This window comes from Phalangium opilio, unplaced genomic scaffold, assembly GCF_054372755.1.
Source record: "Phalangium opilio isolate 3A_F unplaced genomic scaffold, DU_Popi_V2 ptg000209l_1, whole genome shotgun sequence".
Classification (NCBI taxonomy): Eukaryota; Metazoa; Arthropoda; class Arachnida; order Opiliones; family Phalangiidae; genus Phalangium; species Phalangium opilio.
The window spans coordinates 22,449,095-22,470,625 of NW_028324217.1; the positions used below are offsets into that span (position 1 = coordinate 22,449,095).

Here is a 21,531-nt window from a genome sequence, read left to right on the forward strand (position 1 = left end):
ATTATAGTAGGAGTTTGCAGTGTGGTATTGTTTTGTTGAAATTGTTCAAGGCGTTGTATTTTAATCGCCGACATGATTTTCAACCTATCTTAGCGCTCAGAGACGCTTGAACTAAGCCTTGGTGTTACGGGACGCAAGAGTGGAAGGGTAGTAGAAGTTTGCTGTAAAGTAAAAATAGTCTAGTTGTGGAAAATAGCGATTTTTGAAGAGGTGTAAAAAGTGTGCGGGTGTGAAAGGTGTGCCTTTTAGGGTCCATCTAACAAAGGAATTCATTAATCACTACAAAGCACAAACGCCAAAAAAAGGGAACGTCTAGCAGACAGCTTTTTTCCTAACCGCCGTCAATCAGTCTGGGAAATAAGGATATTTTTTAAACTAGTACTTGGGAGCAGGGTGAGAAATAAGGAAATTTTTTAAACTGGTCATTTGACCAGTAGAGCCTAAGGGTTTCAATTAAAAGACTGGTCAATGACCACTTGATGTTTTTACATAAAGTCAGAGCTGCCCTGCCACGTTTCTGCATATATTAGGCCCGGCTGGCCGACGCATATATAACACGTTAACGATACCTGAAACTGGAGATGCACTAACCCTACCTGTGATTTTTGCCGCACTCGACGCTTATTACGCGCCCTATAAGAATGTAACCTACTTGCGATACATGCTGTTATCGACAACACAAACTCAGGCACAGACATTTGATGAATTCTTTATTGACGTGCGGACCAAGGCCCAAAACTGTGAATTAGGTACTCTACATGATGACATCATCACTTTAATGATTGTTAAGGGTGTTAGATCCGAAATAATACGCAAAAAGCTTCTTACAATACCACGTTTGACATTACGTGAAGCCGTGCAGATATGTCAGGCTGATGAAAGTTCCACCGTTTATGCCGGGGCAATGTCCAGTCATCAAAATCGAGACTCTCATACACAGCCTACAAGCAACATTGATGTCATTCACCGACAAAACAAGATGAACGCCTACCGCCCTTCAGGTCGCACCCGCACTCGGAGGCCACTCACGTCACAACCACGTTATGGACATACTCGTTTCTCGGGACGCCATCACAGCCATTCGACTCAATTTCGCCCCGGGCCGCCCCACCCTTCGCACCCGTACAACACATCACCACGCTGTTCTCGATGTGGCACCTCTCATGACAATCGTCCCTGCCCTGCACAGACTACTTCCTGTGTGCGTTGCGGTATTCGCGGCCATTGGGCTAGCCGCTGCCGGGTTACTCACTCACTACATAGTACACATCCTTTACCAGTGAATGAAGATTACCAACGACATCAACCGCCTGATATATACTATACAGATTATGATACAGAGGATTCCAATGACACCGAAGAACACTACGATCCCAACGTGCCCATGGAGTCCTTTTGGGGACAGAACCAGGAATACACGGACGATTACGCCATATACAGCCTCACATTACAGCCGCTTTCGGCCGGGACTCTTCCTATTCCGTCCTGCCTCACACTACATACATTGGCTCAGGATAAAGATGAGATATATGACCAGGTCTATCTGTATGACTCCCCCACTACTTTCAAAGTGGATACGGGATCGCAAGTAAATATCATAACGGAACAGATGTACAACTCCCTTCCGGAACGACCACCCATCTCGCCTCCCTTGCATACAATCACAGCCTATTCGGGTCATATGGTCCCAATGATAGGAGTCACCATGATACCCTGTTCTACACTTAACGCCAAGGCTACATTTCCGTTCTATATTTCAAGAGAATCCCGCACTCCCATCCTTGGCGCCAAGGCTTCAATGGGATTAGGGCTGATTTTCAGAAAGCCACCAAATGGACAAATACTCCCACTGCCCAACAAGGATTACCGCCAACGTTGACTCACTTTTGATTCAACCTCAAGCCGTCATACAGCAATATCACGAATGTTTTGACGCCATAGGACAACTCCCAGGTGAATATTCCATAGAACTCAAACCTAATGCGATACCATCCATTTCAGCGGCCCATCAAATACCTTTTGCATATCGGAACGCAGTACATACTGAACTTCAACGTATGCAACAGGAAGGTATAATTATCCCCGTTACGGAACCGACAGACTGGGTCCACCCAATGGTGGTAGTACCTAAACCAAGTCCCGATTCAAACCAAATCAAAGTCCGTATATGCCTGGACCCCAGGAAACTTAACACTTCCATAAAACGACAACCATATCCTCTTCCGACCACACAGGAGATATTTTCACAACTGCGGAGAGCTAATATCTTCACCGTATTGGACGCTCAGAGTGCCTTTTGGCAAATTAAACTCACTGAAGAAAGTTCCAAACTCTGCACATTTGCCACACCTTATGGACGTTTCCGGTTTACCCTTATGGTATCGTCACAGGTACTGAAATTTGTCAACATGCAATGCGCTCACTATATCCTACGAGAGACTTCCCTAACGTCTACATTTCTACAGACGACTTCCTAATTGCCGATGCTGACATCACACGCCATACAGATACTCTCATAAAAGTATTTGATCGCGCTATTACGACGGGATTGAAGTTTAATTCCACGAAAATGCAATTGGCCGTTCCTAAAATAAACTATTTGGGTCATATCATAAGTGCCGTGGGAATTGAGGCTGATCCTAAGAAAACCACCGCCATTTGCTCCCTTCCACCTCCACGTGACAAAGCTGCCTTACAGAGTTTCCTAGGGATGATAAATTACATTGCTAAATTCATCCCTGAAGCCAATCAGCACACGGCACCCATGAGAACACTATTGAAGAAGGAAGCGGTCTTCACGTGGGAGCCAGACCACCAACAACATTATGACCAACTCAAAAAATTCGCCTCTACAACACCGGTCCTAGCATTTTTTAATCCTCAAGCTCCAATTATTCTCTCCGTTGACGCAAGCCAGATAGGCGCAGGAGCTGTCTTAATGCAAGACGCGCACCCTGTCGAATACGCGTCGACTTCTTTCAATCTCACCCAATCAAGATATGCCCAAATCGAAAAGGAACTCTTAGCCATCGTATTCGCATGTGAACATTTTCACTACTATGTGGCCGGCACTCCTATCACCGTCCATACAGATCATAATCCCCTTATTGGACTTTCGAAAAAACCGCTCCATTTAATATCTCCACGCTTACAAAGGTTACTAATGAGACTATTTCGTTATCAAATTAAACTAGTATATGTCCCTGGAGCACAATTGCACATAGCGGACATGCTATCAAGAGCCCCGCAACAACATCAACTCATTGATACGACTAATCTAGAAGGACCACACACAGCAGTTCATGTCATCACTGCAATACCAACAAACGAACTAGCGCAATTCAAAATGGCCACAAATCAAGATGAGACCTTAGTAAAGGTAATAGAATTATCACAGAAAGGCTGGCCCCGCACTATGAAAATGCTCGCCCCTGAAATGCGGCCTTACTGGCCACACCAAGAAGAACTTTACTCGCAGGACGACCTGCTGTTTCGAGGAGCTACCTTGGTAATCCCTAAAGCTATGCGGACGCAAATCATGAAGAAAATACATAACACACACCAAGATATCAACTCCTGTATCGCAAAAGCAAAGATCAATGTTTTCTGGCCATCTCTTACTCGGGATTTAACAGAGTTCATACAAGCATGTGATATATGCAACAACAGAGCGAGCGCAAACCAAAAACTTCCGCTAACACCTCATCCGATACCGACCCTACCATGGGAACTTGCCGGCATGGATTTGTTTCAAGTGAACTCTCAGAAGTACATATTACTGGTGGACTACTTCTCTAAATACATAGAAGTACAAGAAATGTCTCTGACAACTACACAAGCGGTCATGGTCTTTCTGGACGCTCAATTCGCTCGTTACGGCCCCCCTCAACGCATTATTTCGGACAACGGTCCTCCTTTTAACTCTGCCATATTAAAACAGTTTATGCTACAATGGGGAGTGGACCATGTAACATCTTCGCCACATTACCCTCGATCCAATGGTATGGCTGAACGGGCCATTCAGACAATAAAAAACTCCCTTATTAAGGCACAACAGGAAGGCAAAGGCCTACAGCAGGTTCTTCTCGAATATCGTACAACGCCAAAAACCAACCTACCTTCCCCAGCCGAACTTAGTATGGGACGCCGTCTAAGAACTCCAATGACAACAACAAACTATGCCCTGGAGCCGCACTATACGCTCCGAGACACACGGCACCAACTTCGAAAGCAACAAGACGAAATGATATCCCAGTATAACGCAAAAGCAACAAAAAATCTACCACCGTTACATCAAGGACAACTTATACACTATCAGGCTAACCATAGAAACTGGCTTCCAGCTAGGATTATTCTAAGGGAGCGGTAGCTCCCTTAGATAAGGCCTGATGACGGCTTTAATGTATAAGGAAGGTTTTTGGATTGGTTTTAACTTTTTTCGTATTAAGTTTATTGTTTCGAAATTTTTCTACAGAACTAAAAACCGGGCCCTTAATATGTGGTAAAAATTTCAAGATGATCCACCTAATAGTTTATTTTATAAAGCATAAAGTTGCTAAGGGTGGTTTTCATTTCCATAAAATTAATCACAGATTTTGGCGAAAAACTAGAGAATCTCCATAGAAATAACATGGGAAATTTTCCAAACTTACCCATTTTGTAACTACCCTTACAAAAGTAACTATACGTTTGATAGATTTGAAAACGGTCTTAAATGTAAGCCCCATTTTTAAAGTGGGCGCCAATTTTTGTTTCATTAAGAAAAACAAAGTTTAAGTATTGTTTTTAATAGTTTTAAGTACCTGCTCCGAATTACGTGGTTTACCTTTAAACTGTGGAACCTTTTTTGCTTGGGTTAAGTAATAAGGAAAGTCATTCTAGGACTTACGTCGTTTTACTGCGGATAATCAAATTTGTAGGGCAATTAGCTAGCTTAATTGTCATTATAACTATTGCGCGTCCAACTAATTTAGTTGCGAAGTACAGATTAAACTTAATTAAACAAAATAAGCAATTAAAGATAATTACCAATTATAGGTAATTAAATTTTTACACGAGTCTAAACTATAACATCTGTTTGTGTACAAGTCTACGGAATCTGTTTAAGCGCAGACCTACAGAATATTTTTGTGCAAAGGAGTATAAATTCTCTTTGTGCAGAGGCCTATGCAATCATTTCGTGCACAGGCCTATGGAATATTGTTTTACACAGCCTCTGGAATATTGTTTTACACAGGTCTACGGAATGTTTTTGTGCAAATCTGCATGGAATCCTTTTGAGTATAGGAGTATGGAATCTTCTGTGCACAGGTCTGTGGAATTTTTTGTTCATGGGTCTATGGTATATTTATGTGTACAAGTTTGAAGAATCTTTATGTGCACACAAGTCTGAAGAATCATTATGTGCACACAAGTCTGAAGAATCTTTATGTGCACACAAGTCTGAAGAATCATTAAGTGCACACAAGTCTGAAGAATCTATATGTGCACACAAGTCTGAAGAATCTTTATGTGCACACAAGTCTGAAGAATCTTTATGTGCACACAAGTCTGAAGAATCTTTATGTGCACACAAGTCTGAAGAATCTTTATATGCACACAAGTCTGAAGAATCTTTATGTGCACACAAGTCTGAAGAATCATTAAGTGCACACAAGTCTGAAGAATCATTATGTGCACACAAGTCTGAAGAATCTTTATGTGCACACAAGTCTGAAGAATCTTTATATGCACACAAGTCTGAAGAATCTTTATGTGCACACAAGTCTGAAGAATCTTTATGTGCACACAAGTCTGAAGAATCATTATGTGCACACACAAGTCTGAAGAATCTTTGTGTCCAAGTGAAAAATCTTTATTTGCACAGGTCTACGACTTCTGTTTGTGCACAGGTCTACGACATCTGTTTGTTCACAGGTCTACGACCTCTGTTTGAGCACAGGTCTATGGAATCTGATTTGCTCATTTCTATGACATCTCTTTTTGCGCAAGTCAATAACATTTGTTTATGCTCAAGTCCAAAACATCTCTTTTTGCGCAAGTCAATAACATTTGTTTATGCTCAAGTCTAAAACATCTGTTTGTACACAAGCCTAAAACATCTGTTTGTGCACAAGTCTAAAACATCTGTTTGTACACAAGACTAAAACATCTGTTTGTGCACAAGTCTATTCCATCTGTTTGTGCACAAGTCTAAAGCATCTGTTTGTGCACAAGTCTAAAGCATCTGTTTGTGCACAAGTCTAAAGCATCTGTTTGTGCACAAGTCTAAATCATCTGTTTGTGAACAAGTCTATAACACCTGTTTGTGATCAATTCTATAACACCTGCTTGTGAACAAGTCTATAACACCTGTGTGTGAACAAGTCTATAACATCTCTTTGTGCACAAGTCTATAACATCTGTTTATTCACAAGTCTATAACATCTGTTTATTCATAAGTCTATGACATCTGTTTGTGCACACGCGAGTGACTTCTGTCTGAGCAAAGGTCTACGGAATATTTTTGAGCACGGGTCTACGTATTATTTTTGTGCAAATGGGTATGGAATATTTTTGAGCATAAGGGTTTGAAATCTGTTTGAGCATAGGGGCATTGAAAATGTTTGTGCATAACTCTATGGAATCTGATGTGCACATGTCTATAACATCTCTTTTTGCGCAAGTCTGCGACTGTGCACAAGTGTACGAAATATTTTTATGCATTGGTGTACGGAATATTTTTATGCACAATTGTACGGAAATTTTTGTGCATAGGTGTACGAACTGTTTTTGTTCACAGGTGTACGGAATATTTTTGTGCATAGGTGTATGGAATATTATGATGAAAATGGATTTGGAGTATTTTTGTGCACAGGTGTACGGAATATTTTTGTGCACAGGTGTACGGAATATTTTTGTGAAAATGGATACCGAATAATTTTGTGAAAATGGATACCGAATATTTTTGTGCACAGGTGTACGTGATAGTTTTGTGCACAGGTGAACGTGATATTTTTGTGCAAATGGGTAAGGAACATTTTTGAGCATAGGGATATGGAATGTTTTTGTGCAGAGGTCCATGGATTATTTTTGTGTACAGGTATATGGAATGTTTTTGTGCAGAAGTCCGTGGAATATTTTTGTGTACAGGTATATGACTCATGTTTGTGCACAAATCTATAGAATGTTTTGTACACCGGTCTAGGACATATGATTGAGCACAAGTCTATGGCATCAGTTTGTGCAAAAGTCTAAGGTATGTGTTTTTGCACAAATATTTGACATCTATTTTTGCACAAGTCTATGGTATCTGTGTGTACAGGTCTACAAAATATGTTTGTGCACAAGTCTGAAGAATCTTTATGTGCACAAGTCTACGGAATCTCTTGTGCAAATGTCGATGACATCTCTTTTTGAGGAAGTATGAAATCAGTTTTTTACACAAGCATCTGTTGTGCACAAGTCTATGACATCGGATTGTGCAAAACCGTGTGACTTCTGTTTGTGTACAAGTCTGTGGAATCTATTTGTGCACGAGTCTACGTAATATATTTGTGCGCAAATCTATGGAATCTGTTTATGCGCTAGTCTACGGCATCTGTTTGTGCACGGGTCTACGGAAAATGTTTGTGCAAATGGGTGTGGAATATTTTTGAGCATATATGGGTATGGAATGTTTCTGAACAGGTCCAAGGCATGTTTTTGTGCACAGGTCCATGGAATATTTTTGTACACAGGTCTATGTCACATGTTTATACAAAAGCCAATAGAATATTTTGTGCATAGGTCAATGGAATCGTTTTGTACACAGCACAGTTTTATGAAATATTTTGTGCGCAGGTCTAGGGAATATTTCTGTGCAAATGGTTATGGAATAGTTTTGTGCTATGGGTATGAAATCTTTATGTACACAGGTCTATGGAATCTTTATGTACACAAGCATATATAATGTTTTGTGCACAGTTCCATGAAATATTTTGTGCACATCTCCATGAAATCTTTTGTGCACAGGTCTATGGAAACTTGATGTGCACAAGTATAGAATGTTTTTTGTGCACATGTCTATGACTTCTGTTTGTGCACAAAACTATGGAATCTGGTTTGAACATGTCTATGACATCTGTTGTGCACAAGCCTGTGACTTCCACTTGTGTACAAGTCTACGCAATTTGTTTGTGCACATGGCTACGGAATCTATGCACAGATCTCCGGAATCTGTTTGTACACAGGCCTACGGCATCTGTTTGTACACAGGCCTACGGCATCTGTTTGTGCACAGGTTTACGGAATCTGTTTCTTTACAGGTGTACGGCGTCTGTTTGTGCACAGGCCTACGGCATATTTTTTTGAGCACAGGTCTAGGGAATCTTTTGTGCACTGTTTTATGGAATCTCTTTGGGCACAGGTCTATGGAATCGTTTTGTTCAAATGGGTATGGAATCGTTTCGTGCAAATGGGTATGAAATTGTTTTGTGCAAATGGGTATGGAATCTTTATGGAAACAGGTCTATGACTTCTGTTTGTAAACAAGTCTAAGACTTCTGTTTTTGCACTAGTCCGTGGATTCTGATGTGCACATATCCTTGACATCTCTTATTGCGCAAGTCTATGATGTATTTTTTTGTGCAAGTCTATGACATCTGTTTGTGCACAACCCTGTGACTTCCGTTTGTGTCCAAGTATCCGGAATGTTTGTGCACATGTCTACGGTATCTGTTTGTGCACATGTCTACGGTATCTGTTTGTGCACAGGTCTACGGAATATTTTTGTGCACAGGTCTACGGAATATTTTTGTGCACAAGCCTACTGAATCGGTTTGTGCAGAGGGCCAAGGAATCTGTCTTTGCAAAGGCCACTGCATCTGTTTGTGCACAGGTCTAAAGAACATTTTTCTGCAAATGGATACGGGATATTTTTGTGCAAATGGATATGTAGTACTTTTGTGCACTGGTGTACGAGATATTCTTGAGCATATTTTTGAGCATAGGGGTATGGAATGTTTTTGTGCACAGGTCCATGGAATCGTTTTGTGTACAGGTATATAACATCTCTTTTTGCACAAGTTTATGACATCTGTTTGTGCGTAAGTCTATGACATAATTTTGTGCGCAAGTCTATGACATCAGTTTGTGCTCAATTCTAAGGGATCTGTTTTTGCACAATTCTAAGGGATCTGTTTGTGCACAAGTCTACGGGATCTGTTTGTACACAATTATATGACATGTGTTTTCACAAGTCTATGTTATCTACGAAATATGTTTGTGCACTCAGGGTGACCACAAATAACCTTGTAATAGTTATAGGAAAATAGGAAATTTACAATTGATTTACAGGAAATTATAGGAGACTAGCTGTTACCCGCGGCATCGCTTGAGTGTATCAGGTATGGGTACATTTTACTGATTCGACTAATATTTTTGTAGCATCCTAGGAGCGAAGGCACTCGGCGTCGCCCATCATCTCGTCGGGACATTTTTTATTACTTTACACGCAGACATTCTATAAAGAAAGGTTTTTAAATATCTGGCCGCCATTTAAAATGATGGCAACAAATCGATCCCGAAAGACCAAGACCCGTCTATAGGTTATAGGAATCCAGTGTACTAAATATTTGTGAAATCGGTTGAAACTCACGGACTTTCTTACAAAGAGAAGATTTGTTACATTTCTGGGCGCCATTTATGAAGATGGCGGCGGATTGGAAAAATCTTTCTTAGTACGCGCCTACTACTTACGAGTAACGTTCCTCCAAATTTTCAGCCTTCTGGGGCCAGCGGTTTGGGCTGGGCGATGATTATCAGTCAGTCTGTCAGTCAGTCAGGACTTTGATTTATATAGATATAGGTGTATAATTAAAAAAACAGGAAAAGACAAGAGAACTACTCTTGAAAAAATAGCAAAATATATGTTGCAAATGCTTTGAAAGTAATAAGACAAGATTTACAAAGGAGCTTTGGTTTAATTATAACCATAATTTCGTAAGATATGTTACATAAATTTGTCACTGGAAACTGAGAGCTTGTCTCGAAGTGACGTAAATGAAACGTCATAGATTCTCGTAAAGCGACGCCTGATGAGGCCCTGTCAAAGGCTTAGTACAGACTATATAGGAAGATGGAGTAGAGAATCGTGTGTAGTCAATTCTCGCGTCGTTCTCGAACTAGCTCTCATTAAGTCTCTAGCATTTCGAAATATAGGAAGTGTCATACTTATGGAACCAAAAGTGAGAGCGCACAAAATATCTACAATTTCAAAAAATAGGAAAATATAGGAAAATTATCGAAATTATAGGAACTAATAGGAAGACATCCGAAAATAGGAAAAATTATAAAATTTAGGAAATGTGGTCACCCAGCGCAGGTCTATGGAATATGTTTGTGCACAGGTGTATAGATTGTTTTTGTACACAGGTCTACGTAATAATTTTTTAGCCTGAGTCTTCGGAATCTATTTGTATTATTGCATCCACTGTGCTTTGCACGTGAAAACGACGGGAAGGCAATTTGAGTTGGACTGGGCGTTGAAGCAATCAGGATAAATACTTCTATAATAGATGGTTAGGGCCTTGTTAGTTCAAACGTGGTAACTAATATACGCGCAACACCACAAGACTTAAATGGAGCGCCTGCTTTTCAGTATACGGTTTAAAATACTAGTTTCTAAACAGTTTTAATTCATATTAAGACTGAAGTGACAGATATAAATAAAAACTGTCTTTGTACACAAAGACGCGAAAAAGTAAGAGATAAGTGTAGAAAATTAATTGTTTGAAGTAACAGATATTCAAATTTTCATTTTTGAAGACGTCATTATAAAACATCAATTATTTGAAAAAATTTCTTATCTTAGTTTTTTTCACAAAAATTTCAGAGAAACTACCTTGATACTACTGTTTATTTTCGAGAAACATTTGCTTCGAGGAAGTTCAAATACTCGGATATCTGAAAAATAGAGCTAGAAGTATTTATTTTTATATTTCAAAATTGAAAATATTGCGAACCGAAAATTACATTCGCCCTTTGACTGTGATGTAGTTATTAGAGTCAAAATATCTGTAGCTTTGAGCGATATACAACACGTCAATTTTTGAAACCTCGAAAACTTTAAAATAAACGAACACGTTTTGTTAAGTTTTCATGCTTGTTTTATTTTGTCTGCTATCAACAATTTTCTGCCCATTTTATTCTCCTTATAGGCCCGAATACTCAAACTAGCTCTAAATTTTAAAAAGAAAATAAAATGCATACGTTTTCTATTTTTAAAATGATGCACATGTTTAAGGATAAAATATTTTACTTAAGGAATTTTGGTGAAAAAAACTAAGATAAGAAATTTTTTCAAATAATTGATGTTTTATAATCACGCCTTCAAAAATGAAAATTTGAATATCTGTTACTTCAAACAATTAATTTTCTACACTTATCTCTTACTTTTTCGCGTCTTTGTGTCAAAGACAGTTTTTATTAATCGAAAAAGGGCCCGAACCTCAATCTTACATAATCCTAACAAACGATGGTAAACAGCTGCGCCGAAATCGGATACATCTGAGACCAACCATAGCCCCGACAATTGACCGGCCTATCAGTAAAACGAGACAACCAATACATGCTGAACAAACAAGCAACATAAGTATGGCACAGACAATAGTGCCATCGAAACGATTGCAGCGGACCACTCTCCAAATAGAAAATCCTAATGGCAGGGAAAAAGGACAGATATCGCAGACAAATGAAGAAGTTCAGCCAACAAACGGATTACAGACACAGGACGAACCACAAAGTCCACAACAAATGTCATTACCACCATCACACGAACCAAACCTAAGGAAGACCTATCCAACAGTGCCAGGAGACTCACCACGACTCGCACCACTATCGACAGCCAATTTGATGTCCCCAATGGCATGCAAGGACCTCCTAAACAACCCGCGTTCACACCACATTTAGCATTAAATAACGCAGGCGACACCATTACAAGGACAAGAAGCGGACGGATAACTCAGCCGCCGCTACGTTTTAAATAATATAGAAGAAATTGTAAAGTGAAATATTAATTGTAAAATAGACTAGTGTATGCAGAAGTGGTATGATACTAGAAGTATTGAGTTAACCAAATTCTTCACTCGGCATTAGTGAAAAGACTTGATAAAACACAAACGGTTGGCCCTCTAGTGGCGGATTCAGAATTTTTCCCTCCAAAACGTGAGACGCTCGCGGTGGTGGACGGCCGAACTAGATTCAAGGAGCCGGGTCCGTGTTCTGCGGCTTTAGGTTGAGGGGAAGGGGGTAGGAAATGTTTTTGGAACTCGACCAATTTTTCTCTCTCTAGTTTTAGCGCGTGGGAAGCGGCATAAAATCCTCAAATTTGTTCACTAGTGCCAGGATCTATTACCAATGCTAGAGCCCTTCACTTCTAGTCTCATACCACTTCTGGTGTATGGTATATTGTTAAAATATTAATGATGGAATAAGTTAGAGATTTTAAAATGTATTTGTAAAATATTGACAGAGAAAGATGTTATGTAATAGCCTATCGTGAAGTTTAATAGATTGCGCTGGCCGATGATCACGTGGTACGGGCGAGTGAGCCAGAGTCGGAAAGAGCTAGAGATCATTATACAATGTGCTACTGACCGGTTAACAATAAACTAACTTAGACTTTATAAAGTGTTACTTTATTAATCACAACAGAGTCTTCCGGCGCTTCCGTTAACACAATTTATAATGGAGAAATTTAATGTATTGTTACATAAACAGTGTCGGCCGATTCATTACACAAAACGATGAAATATGGTTACTGTACTACACATTTAAAATGTAAATCCATCTATTCATTCACTTCTACGTTTATGTACTATAAAATGACACTTCTGTCTGCATATACATAGTCCCACCGATCACACTTGAGGAGTTCTTTCACCATTGTATCATCAAATTACTCAAACGATTACTAGCATATTCGCACTAATTAAATTCTGTGGGTTTTTCACCACTGTGAATAAATTGATGTCTGATCAAATGAACCTTCTGCGTGCTTGCATAGTCACAATGATTACATTTGAAGGGTTTTTCACCACTGTGAATGAGTTGATGTCTCTTCAAATGAGTCTTCCACGCACTTGCATAGTCACACTGATCACATTTGAAGGGTTTTTCACCACTGTGAATAAGTTCATGCTTGATCAATGAAATCTTCTGCGTACTTGCATAGTCACACCGATCACATTTGAAGGGTTTTTCACCACTGTGAACAAATTGATGTCTGATAAAATTATTCTTCTGCGTGCTTGTATAGTCACACTGATCACATTTGAAGGGTTTATCACCACTGTGAATGCGTTGATGTCTGATCAAATGAACCTTCTGCCTGGATCCATAGTCACACTGATCACATTTGAAGAGTTTTTTGCCGCTATGAATGCGTTGATGCGCGATCAAATTACCCTTCCACGCACTAGCAAAGTCACACTGATCACATATGAAGGGTTTTTCGCCGCTATGAACGTGTTGATGTCTGATCAAATTTCTCTTATACTTGTGTGCATAGTCACACTGATCACATTTGTGTTTTTCTTCGTTACCCTTTCTAACGTGACGTTGCAGATCCCTTTTATATTCAGTAGAACACTTTAAAAGAAGTTTCTTCTTGAATTTACCTATAGAATATACATAAAAGAAATATAAAAACGACATAACTTATAATTTAGTATCAAAAATACAGTAACATTCAAGCGAACTTTAAAAAAAAAACGTAATGCTGAGGCCTCTACGAAAACTCAGTGTTAAAGAAAAGAAACAGTGCTGATGAGTGAACGAGCATATCAACAAAAGGGGATGAAGATTAACTTAAATGGCGAGGAGAAACTAGCTCGGCTCGAAACCATAGAGAGTGGTAACTTATCGAAAGGGTTAAACTGGTCCATAAGTTATCGCTTGCTTTATAACTAAAGACCGTGAAATTTTAACTTGACCACCTTGCTTTTAGCACGAGGGGAATTCGCGAAACATCCGCCACCTTTTGTTCAAGGTTTGATGACACCTATGACTAATCACCTATTTAGATATCGCGCTCTCATAGACGGCACGAGGTTGGCATAAACCCTTTAGACGAAAGTTATCACTTGCGATAACTCACTTAAAAAGTTAGAGAATTGCCCCCATTGTTTCTATTTTTTTTTTTTTTTTAAGTTTTCAAATTCTATGTAACGATGCTTAAATAGTGGTTTATTATAAAGGTAAAATGTTTCGGGTCCAGAATCTAGTTCGACAACTTGTCGATACTCGACAACTTCTGACAGAATACCATTTTTGTGATTATCGACAACTCTCTTTCGAAGCTTACAGAATAGGCACCCTGGTGTTGTTAAGTAAAAGTCGTACCTAATTGATACTCAATGCCCCGGCCTAACCGTCCCCGCATAAATGTTGCAGGGACGTTAAAGAAATTGGTTTTAATCCGCGGACATCTTGAAAAATGGCGGCTAGAAATGTGAAGTTTCTTAGTGTAATTTGTAAATGCTTCCAAAGGAACACTAATCTCATTTGAGGGGTTTTTCTGGTTTGCGTTTTAATGGGACGTTACAAATTTCATCCTTACTAAGTTTGATACTGAATTAATTTAGCCTGGATGAAGAAAAACCTTTCACGGTAGAATTAACGACGTACTCATCACGTAAAGTTTGCAAAAAAAGGCATTAAATACGTAGAATTGTGTAGACGCACTCGAAAAGAACAGAATGCCTAGTTGTACGAAGAAGCAATGTCGAAGAAAAGTAAAGGCTTTGATCACGTGAATCAGCGTACGCTTCAATAATATAAGCAGTATAACTACACTAAAGTGCGCAACTATATGGCGTCAAGCCACTGTTATTAAGTATTTACAACCACAACGATTGAAAATAAGCATCGCTTAGGGGCTTTCGACCCAAGATTAGTTTTCATCTAAGTTTAAAGCGGAATTACGTCCAAAAGCAGGGAGGCATTGTCTCCATCATTCGCGTTTTTCGGAGGGGGAAAAATACATTCGGATTGTACCACGAGCAGTCAAAAGAAATACGCGACTAGACTTTATACCGAGGAGTCGGAAATAGTGGCTTAGAAATGTGATATCTCAATCTAGGCACTCAAGACTATTAAAGAATTTAATGACTTACCTGCAACTTCCGAACGAGGCGATGAGGTTTTACCATCTGGATTCTTTGCAGCGACATCTTCTAATGTCTCCGAGTTGGACACCGAACTATCATGTTGAACTGCAATTGGAACTTCGGGTAAATCGCTTTCCATAGAGACGCGGGTCAATTCTGATAGTTCAATTGCGTTACGTTCTACTTCAGGAACATGCACTGGCATGCTCAATATATCACTTTTCTTTGCACCTGTCAAGTTGATTCTGTATTGGTTATCATCAAGATCGTTTTCTGGGGATCCTTCTATTAAATCTCTTTCGACATTTGCATCAAGAGAAAGATCCAAATGTTTTTCAACTTCAACATTCAATTCAGGAACACCAAATTTCTTTGATCGAGTTGAATTATCCTCAGTGTCCCCCTCTGTCGAGACACTTGGCGATTTACGATAAGAATCGTTAATAGTAATATTGTTTTCAAGAGGTTCTCGTGGCGGATCGCTCTCATTTCGAATAGGTTCAACATTAATTTTAGGTGAAGGCGCACTTTGAGGCAAACTGTTACTGTAGTTCAGTTTAGGGACACATGGATTCGTATTTCGCTTTATAAACCCCGTATTTTCAGTTTTTTTCAAGGTAGTTTCGGTGTTTGTATTGCCAACCTCAGAAACAGGTGATTCTTGACTAATATTTTCTTTACACAGGTTGCCTTGGACACTGTGCATCACAACAGGAAGGGTTAACTCCTGGCCATTTATTCCAGAATCATTTCCAACAGGTTCAGTTTTCACTAATTCATCATTATCTAATTGATGTATTCCATTTCTCTCCTATTTTTTAAACAATTAACAATAACTCTCATTCTTAAAGTAATTCTCTTTCCAATGGAGTATGAAAGTGAAGGATCTTGCATACCATCAGATCTTTGATTCTCCATTCCAACTCTTTAATGACCCTATTGAGTCTTTCAATTTCGTCTATTTGCTTATTTATCGTTAATGATGTTTTCACTCTCTCTTTTGCCATTTTTGAAATTAAAACATTGCACTAAACAAAATGAGATTCCATTACAAAACAATCTTCGGAGTTTCTTTGGCTAAACGTATTTTAAAGGGGCAAGCAAGAAAAAGGGGAAGATAATGACACGCAAGAAGGGGATCAGCAACAAAGGCCCTCGTCGGTAATATCCTATTGGATAGAATCCCGTTGGATCGAATTCAAATTTCTAAAATTGTAGCCAAATTTAAAACAATTTATAGCCCAAAGAGCGATTTTCTACTGAATGGGAATATTTAAATGGAAGAGCTTTCGACTGAATGGGATGGGTTTACACATATAAAATCATAGCGTTTTCCTTGAGTTGCCGGGCTCCAGTAGCGCAATGGATATAGTGATTTGGATGATCGAAGAAGTTAAGCAGCATCGAGCGCCGTCAGTACTTGGGAGGGAGATCTCTTAATGGTAAGGTTAGATTACGTTAGGTATGGTTAGGTTAGGGTTATACAATTTCCAAAAATGGAAGTTATTTTCTGAAACTTATTGAAGAATGTTATTGGTGAACACATATTATTTGCTGCAGTATCAAGAAGTTTAATAAGAAAATCAATTTTATTTTTGGGTTAGGTTAGGTTTGGTCAGGTTAGGTTAGGTTAGGTTAGGTTAGGTTAGGTTAGGTTAGGTTAGTTTAGGTTAGTTTAGGTTAGGTTTGGTTAGGTTTGGTTAGGTTAGGTTAGGTTTGGTTAGGTTAGGTTAGGTTTGGTTAGGTTAGGTTAGGTTAGGTTAGGTTAGGTTTGGTTAGGTTAGGTTAGGTTAGGTTAGGTTAGGTTTGGTTAGGTTAGGTTAGGTTAGGTTAGGTCAGGTTTGGTTAGGTTAGGTTTGGTTTGGTTTGGTTTGGTTAGGTTGGTTTGGTTAGGTTAGGTTTGGTTAGGTTAGGTTAGGTTTGGTTAGGTTAGGTTAGGTTAGGTTAGGTTTGGTTAGGTTTGGTTAGGTTAGGTTAGTAATATTTTATAAATCATTTAACAATGTTACGCCTTTTCCAAAATATTGAAATTTAGCTTCATTGACTTCTCAAATAATATGCCTTTTCCAAAACATTACTGTTATGTTAGGTTAGGTTTGGTTTGGTTAGGTTAGGTTAGGTTAGTAATATTTTATAATTCATTTAACAATGTTACGCCTTTTCCAAAAGATTGATGTTTAGCTTGATTGACTTCTCAAATAATATGCCTTTTCCAAAACATTACTTCTATGTTAGGTTAGGTTTGGTTAAATTAGGTTAGTAATAATTTATAAATCATTTAACAATGTTACGTCTTTTCCAAAATATTGAAATTTAGCTTCATTGACTTCTCCAAAAATATGCCTTTTCCATAACATTACTGTTATATTAGGTTACGTTTGGTTTAGTATTTTCTGCAATAACAAGAAATTTAATAGGAAAATCAATAGAAAAATAGGATTGAAAGGAAAATTCATGATTGGAAAACCGCCCAAATTGCGGTATTCGGTCTAATGGGATTCGGTCGAACGAGACATTCGATCCAATGGGATTCGACCCAATTGTAGACAATCCCCTCGTCGGGTTACTTTGTTGATAAAGAAACGAAGGACGTGTTACAAATCCCCTTAGCTTTGTGCCAATCCTGATAGGTGTTTTCATCAATAACCTTAATTAATTAACCCACTCATAGAGTTTGGTTCTATTTTAAGGGACACCTGATTCAACAACTGTCCATTTAAATTTTCTCATATCTCTGTGCTTAATTTCACACTGCTAAAAAACCCCTATGCTTTGAAAATACCTTGGCTTCCAGTTTCCTAATTCGATCATCTCTAGCTTTTACTTCATTGATTAGATCATCTTTGCTCAAGTGATCATAGTTACAATCTTCCTCGTAGTCCATTTCCTAAAAACAAAGTTTCAATAACTTCCAGATTGCCTAAAACAGGCAATATTCCAATAATTTCGCAAAATACCTCTTTAATTGCCAACCTTTGAAGATTTACTAAACTCATTTCGGAGTTTTGTAACGAGAGTTGGTGAGATTGAAAATCTACCCTAAAATAAAATTATTTTTCAAACTGAAGGTAAATCAACAAGATGGCCCAAGGGCTGGGCCTTAATAGTAATTTTACACGGCTCACGTGACCCCCCGTATAGTTGATCTCCAATAAATCGTACAACTAAAAACATTTCTGAAACACAATCGTGTATCCCTTTAATTTCTAATAACGTCACATTTCAAATAATATTAATGAAACTAAATTGTGCACCCCACTAAAGTATAATTTTTAAAAACCATACGAATCAAATAATGTATTTAAACAAAATCCTGGATCCCCTAAACCAGAAATCACTATGACCGTAAAGCGTCCCCTCTATTTTACGAAACCTAACCTAACCATCCAGCATAATCTCTGATGTATCACGCGCACAAAGTGCAGTAGTGCACGAAAATTATCATCTTGTTTCCCTTCACTCAAAAAAGCCCGCGAGATTTAAACTACCTTTCTTTCCTCTCTCTCCGAGCGGGATGCCCCCTCTCCCTCTTCCCCCTCTCACTAATATACCAGGCAGGCAGTTCTCTCTCTACGCGGAGCTTCGTATCGCCACCGCGTACGCTAGCGATCTCTCTCTCATCGTAAGCGTACGTTTCGCGGACGCGACCGGTTTCCCTCTCTTATCGTAAGCGTTCCTTTCGCGGACGCGTCCGGCACAGGGACAGGGGTTTTGGTGCCGTTTCTTAAAATTTTACCGGAATTAAAATTCCGTGTAAAATTAAAAACGGACAAGGAAAGTTTCCCCATACATTGTAGCTTTCGCTATAAAAAGCTAAGAAAAACATAGCAATGCTTAAATTGTGACTTTTGTTCAAGACTAGGGATTTTCTCAAGCACATTTTCTGAATACAACTACAACTAGCTTCGTATAAACAGAAATAATATAAGAAACCTCCCTACGGGAGGGAAGTATACAAGGCGCCATAGGCATAACGTTAAAACACGCGATACACGATGATACATCCTCGAACCGCCAAATATCATATTAAGACACTATTGCTCATGGACAAGGTACAGTAGATCTTAGTCCTTTGATATGGTCGTTGGAAAGGGAAAGAGGAAAAACTTGCAGACTTGTAAATAGTGATAATTTCATCGGGAGCCCTGCGGGCTCCCGACCCCCCAAAGCAGAATTTTCTTGGGTACCCGGGGCTCCCTAGTGGAAGAAGGTAAATAAACAAAATGTGAGGGAGGGCACAGTTTTGAGGGGTAATATTCGTCATTACATTTTTTCCCCTTTTTTGAGAGCTGTTTTGAGTTGTGCTTATGGGTGAGAGTTCTCAACTAATCATCACCCCGAATTTTTCAGGGTACCCGGGTGGTACCCGACCCCCCCCTAAAAATATTTTTTTCAGGGTGTCCTGTGAATTTTCTTGGGTGTCACAGGCTCCCTGGTACCCCCTATTTACAAGTCTGGGAAAAAGCGCTTCAAACTAGTGTAGTCTGCTAAGCCGTCTGTCTTAAAGAAACAGAAGATTCCTGATTTTGTTAATAAATATTCACATACGGTTATTTCGAAACGAAAATGTAGTTTTTTGTGAAGCGAAGAAGAAGATGAAATTTATGAATACAAGAATAAAATTTCGAGATAGATAATAACACCATTTTGAAATCTATGTATAGTGTTAGTCATATACCTGGGCAAAGTAAGGGTTTATTTTAAATTTTACGCAAAGACCTATGAAAATCCTACAATCGAGTCACTGCCTGTTTATTAATAATTGATTATCATCAAAATCTAAAAATGCTGCGTTAATTATTTCATTGGAAAAGTTTAAAATTACAATGAGTCTGTGAAATTGACTTAACTTAAGCAGCCGACACAATCGCGAGATCAGGAGAATGTATTCCTACGCTCTACGCGGCGCGGCCCTATTTTTTAAACTTTGTTTACGGCCGTATAAGTGAGCGGGTACATTCGCGGTACGAGGATGTATCGGGAAAAATTCGCCTTTGTATACTTTCCTCCCGAAGGCAGGTTTCTTATATTACTTTTGGTATAAATTATTTATTCTGCTAGCATTTTTAATTTTTTAAACAGCAAGAAAGATCTATTTCTTTTCAAGGTATAATAATCGGTTTGGATCCGTTATGCCTGTTTAACACGATCCAAGTTGCATTATATTCATCACTTACCAGTTTAAACGTTCGACCATAACACGACATTCTTTAACAAATTCCATCATACTTTGTACAGTGTCCCTGTTAAGATAATATACGTAATATTTTAATAATAATAAAAAGTATGGCCATAAACAAAGAATTAGTGTTACCAAGGGCGTTTCCCTCAGTTTAATATACATTCTTACCAGGCAAGGCTTATATTAACGTTGTTTTGGTTTCAAAGTTACTCACACTGTTCTGTTTTTGGGGTCTTAAAGAGAAAAAGCTTCAACCTTTATTAAGAGCTTTTCTTGTATATATATACTCTTTTTAATAATCAATAAAAATACATTAAAGCCTTTAAAGGAGGAACCGTTTCCGTAACAAAGGAATTCACTAATCACTACAAAGTACAAACGCCAAAAAAGGGAACGTCTAGCAGACAGCTTAAACTTTTTCCTAACCAGGGTATGACCATTGAGTTCAGAACATATATCTTTCTAGAGTTCTATTTGGATATCGGGTTTTCTCGCTCGCGCGACCATCGTTTTTGAAATTATGGGACGGACGGATAACTTAGGTGGTGGCGCCATCTATTTCACTTAAAAACACATATTTGTAACTATGGCGTCTGCTATAATTTCTTAATATAGATAGGAAATGTTTAGAAACCGATATGATAATGGAAGTAAATTGCTAGATTCGAGTAAAAACAGAGAAGTAACTGCATTAACCGATAGTATATGTATTTTTGAGCTTTCATGATAGTCAACTTGACAAAAATGATCACTGCAAATGTCTTTTTTTGGAGTCCATTCAATTCCATTAATGGCCTGACACTATTGTTTTGGTAATTCCGAATTTTTTGTAGGGAATCTTAACGGTACAGTTCAAAAAGGGTTGAACTATCTAAATATTTATTAATTTTCTATCCGTATATTATATACTTATGTCACAAAACATTTTTATTTCTACCAGTGTTGACACACTTTTCTACTGAGCATTTTCGACCCATTTTAAAATTTAATACATTTTCACATTATGTGTTACTTTAATAACTAATAACATATAATTCCCAAGTAAAACATGCATTTAATAAGAAATTGATCAATATTCCATTTATTAAATATCAAATTTTATTTATCAGGCTCCACTTACTGTTTTTCAATTACCTAACTTTCATATTTCGCGCTTTACTTCTTCCTAAGCCTAATTTTCAAACTCGAGCTGCGGCGATATTGCGGGGCGCTTTCCCGCAA

General features: G+C 38.5%; 2 protein-coding genes across 2 annotated transcripts in view; both read right to left on the reverse strand.

The window, feature by feature from the left end:
* LOC149621307 (uncharacterized) overlaps nucleotides 1-21,531 on the reverse strand; it is a 48,991-nt gene that overhangs the window by 13,008 nt on the left and 14,452 nt on the right. The window lies entirely within an intron of this gene.
* On the reverse strand, nucleotides 12,545-15,396 carry LOC149621308 (uncharacterized). The gene is made up of 2 exons (XM_089855463.1): nucleotides 15,135-15,396; nucleotides 12,545-13,637 (listed from the first exon to the last, which is right to left on the reverse strand). The coding sequence occupies exons 1-2, from the start codon at nucleotides 15,331-15,333 to the stop codon at nucleotides 12,946-12,948; spliced, it is 891 nt and encodes a 296-aa protein (XP_089711589.1). The 5' UTR covers nucleotides 15,334-15,396; the 3' UTR covers nucleotides 12,545-12,945.